Source organism: Nicotiana sylvestris, chromosome 2 (assembly GCF_000393655.2).
Source record: "Nicotiana sylvestris chromosome 2, ASM39365v2, whole genome shotgun sequence".
NCBI classification, from domain to species: domain Eukaryota; kingdom Viridiplantae; phylum Streptophyta; class Magnoliopsida; order Solanales; family Solanaceae; genus Nicotiana; species Nicotiana sylvestris.
The window spans coordinates 92556548-92559154 of NC_091058.1; the positions used below are offsets into that span (position 1 = coordinate 92556548).

General features: G+C 38.3%; 1 protein-coding gene across 1 annotated transcript; it reads left to right on the forward strand.

Moving 5' to 3' along the window:
* Positions 1-506: 506 nt before the first annotated feature.
* Positions 507-950, forward strand: LOC138885243 (uncharacterized). Its single transcript, XM_070166162.1, has one exon. It carries the CDS (start codon positions 507-509, stop codon positions 948-950), a length of 444 nt encoding a protein of 147 aa, XP_070022263.1.
* Positions 951-2607: the final 1657 nt, after the last annotated feature.

Consider the following 2607-nt stretch of genomic DNA (forward strand, 5'->3'; position numbering starts at 1 on the left):
AAGGATCAGTTTCACAAAGAATCTATGTGTATCCGTAGTTGAGTTGTAATATTGTTATTTGTTCTTCATTGTAATTCCTATCTTGCTTTTTTAGAAGCTTTGTCTTAGGAAAACCAAAAATTCGTAAACTTCCGAGTTTATGTTGTGACTAAGTTTAGTCATAAGTTTAAAGTTTTTGTAACTAGAAGAGTCACAAAGTGGCTTATGGTGAGAGCATCACAAGTTAGTTAAAGTCTCTAATAGAGTTATTACAAAGTAGCTTGTAATAGTGATATTGCAAGTTAGTGAAGTTAAAAGCCTACAAGTGTAGGTAGTGGTTTTTTGATCCCTTGTGTGGGATTTTCCCACGTAAAATTCCCTTGTCTTCTTTACTTACAGTTTTATTAGCATTCTCAGCATTACCTCATAGAGGACGAGGTACTCTACTATTTGGTGAACTCATACAAACTAATAATTGGTATTAGAGCATGTTGTTTCTAAATGGTTAACACCTAGAAAGGATATCAATGGCTGCTCCACCCAACTTTGAGGAAGGACAGTCAACCTACAGACCTCCTAGATTCAATGGTCAATACTACGGCTGGTGGAAGACTCGCATGCATGATTCTATAATGGCCAAAAATTCAGAACTATGGGATATAATTTGTGATGGTCCACATGTTCTTATGAAGAAGCTTGAAGAAACTAGACCAATGGTGCCGAAAGATAGAAAGGAGTACAGTGATATTGATAGAAAAGCTGTAGAAAAAAACTATCGCGCTAAGAAAATCTTGGTATATGGTGTAGGACCCGATGAGTACAACAGAGTCTCAACCTGTGATACTACCAAAGAAATATGGGAAGCGTTGCAAACCGCACACGAAAGCACTACTCAGGTTAAACAATCCAAGATTGACATACTCACCATAGAGTATGAGCTCTTCAGGATGAAGGATGATGAGTCTATATAGGATATGCACACCAGATTCATATCTATTATAAATGAGCTTCATTCACTTGGATATGTTATTCCCAAAAACAAGCTTGTAAGAAAAATCCTCAGTATTCTACCTGGTTCTTAGGAAAGTAAGGTAAATGTCATTACTGAAGCTAAAGATCTATAGACTCTAACCATGGATGAGCTGATTAGCAATCTGAAGACATATGAGATGAAAAGAAAGAAAGACAGTGAAAGAAGAGAGCCAAAGAAGGAAAAGAACCTGGTACTCAAGGCTGAAAGCAGTGACTCGAGTGAAGAAGATAGTGATATGGCCTATCTTACTAAAAGATTTCAAAAGATGGTTCAAAGGAATGGTGGTATACCAAAGAGGGGCAGTTCAAGTAAAGCAAGGAGTAATGATCTCTGTCACAGGTGTGGAAATCCAGGGCATTTCATCAAAGAATGTCCACTTGCGAAACAAGAGCAATACAAACAAAACCCTGACAAAACAGGAAAATGGAACCTGGTTCCAGACAAACGATTCAGTCAAAAAAGTGCAGCTGACAATATTGTGAAGTAGGCTCTTGCTGCTTGGGGAGACTCCTCTAGTGAATCAGAAAGGGAACCAGATGCAGAAAATAGTTCCATGATGGCAGTGGAAACTGAAGCAATGAAGTATGATTCACTATTCGCGCTGATGGCTCAGTCTGATGATGATGAGGTAAATTTCAGGGATGTTCAGAGAAATATGAAATCCTACTCTTCTAAGAAGTTAAGGTCATTAACAAATGTTCTAATTGATACTTATTATAGCCTTGACAATGATAAGAAGATCCTAACCATAGAACTAGGAGAAGCCGAACAAACTAGAGATGATCTGGTGGTCTGTTTAGTGGACCTAAATGAAAGAATAACTAGTGTTGAAAATGATAGAGATGACCTTATGGTAGTAGTTGTTGACTTGAAGGAAACAATAGAACGTCTTAGCAATGATAAACACACTCTAGAAGAATAAATTGTTGCTACTGAGCAAGAGAAGGATGATTTTCTAGTGATAATCACTAACCTAGAGGAAACCATTGAGGGACTCAATAGAGAACATAGGACTATGAGTCTTGGGAAAGGGAAAGAAGTAGCTAGTGAGACACACATCAAGTTTGAACAGGAATTAAATGATGTGAAAACTAGTTTGTGTTGTGAACTTGAGAAAAATCGGCAAATTCAAGCTGAATTGGAGAAAGTAAAAATTGATCTTGAGAAATCGCTAAAGTGGACCTGGTCCTCAAATGCTGTCACTGCCATGTACTTGAAAAATAGTGGAAACATGCAGGGAATCGGGTTCCAAAGGGAGAAAACTCCTTACAACCCTCACAGCAAGTACGTCACTGTCCCTAATAACTGGTTGTGTACCCACTGTGGGAACAATGGACACTTTAAAGAAAATTGCCAAGCCAGGGTTCAGTCTGTTCAGAAAAACAAAGTGTTTACTAACAAAGTGACTACTAACAAGGGACCAGGTACCACTCGCAAGAAACGAATATTGTCTGCATGGACTAGAAAAGCCCTTATCCATCCCTTCTATCATAACAAGGGACCCAAACTAGTTTGGGTTATTAAATCTAACCCATAATTTGCATGTGCAGGGAACAGTGAGAGGAAGCGGATTGCAATGAACCATGGACAGTAAA

What these genes read in the sequence shown, in the direction of transcription:
- LOC138885243 (XM_070166162.1), top strand. Translation starts at nt 507, where the DNA reads ATGGCTGCTCCACCCAACTTTGAGGAAGGACAGTCAACCTACAGACCT.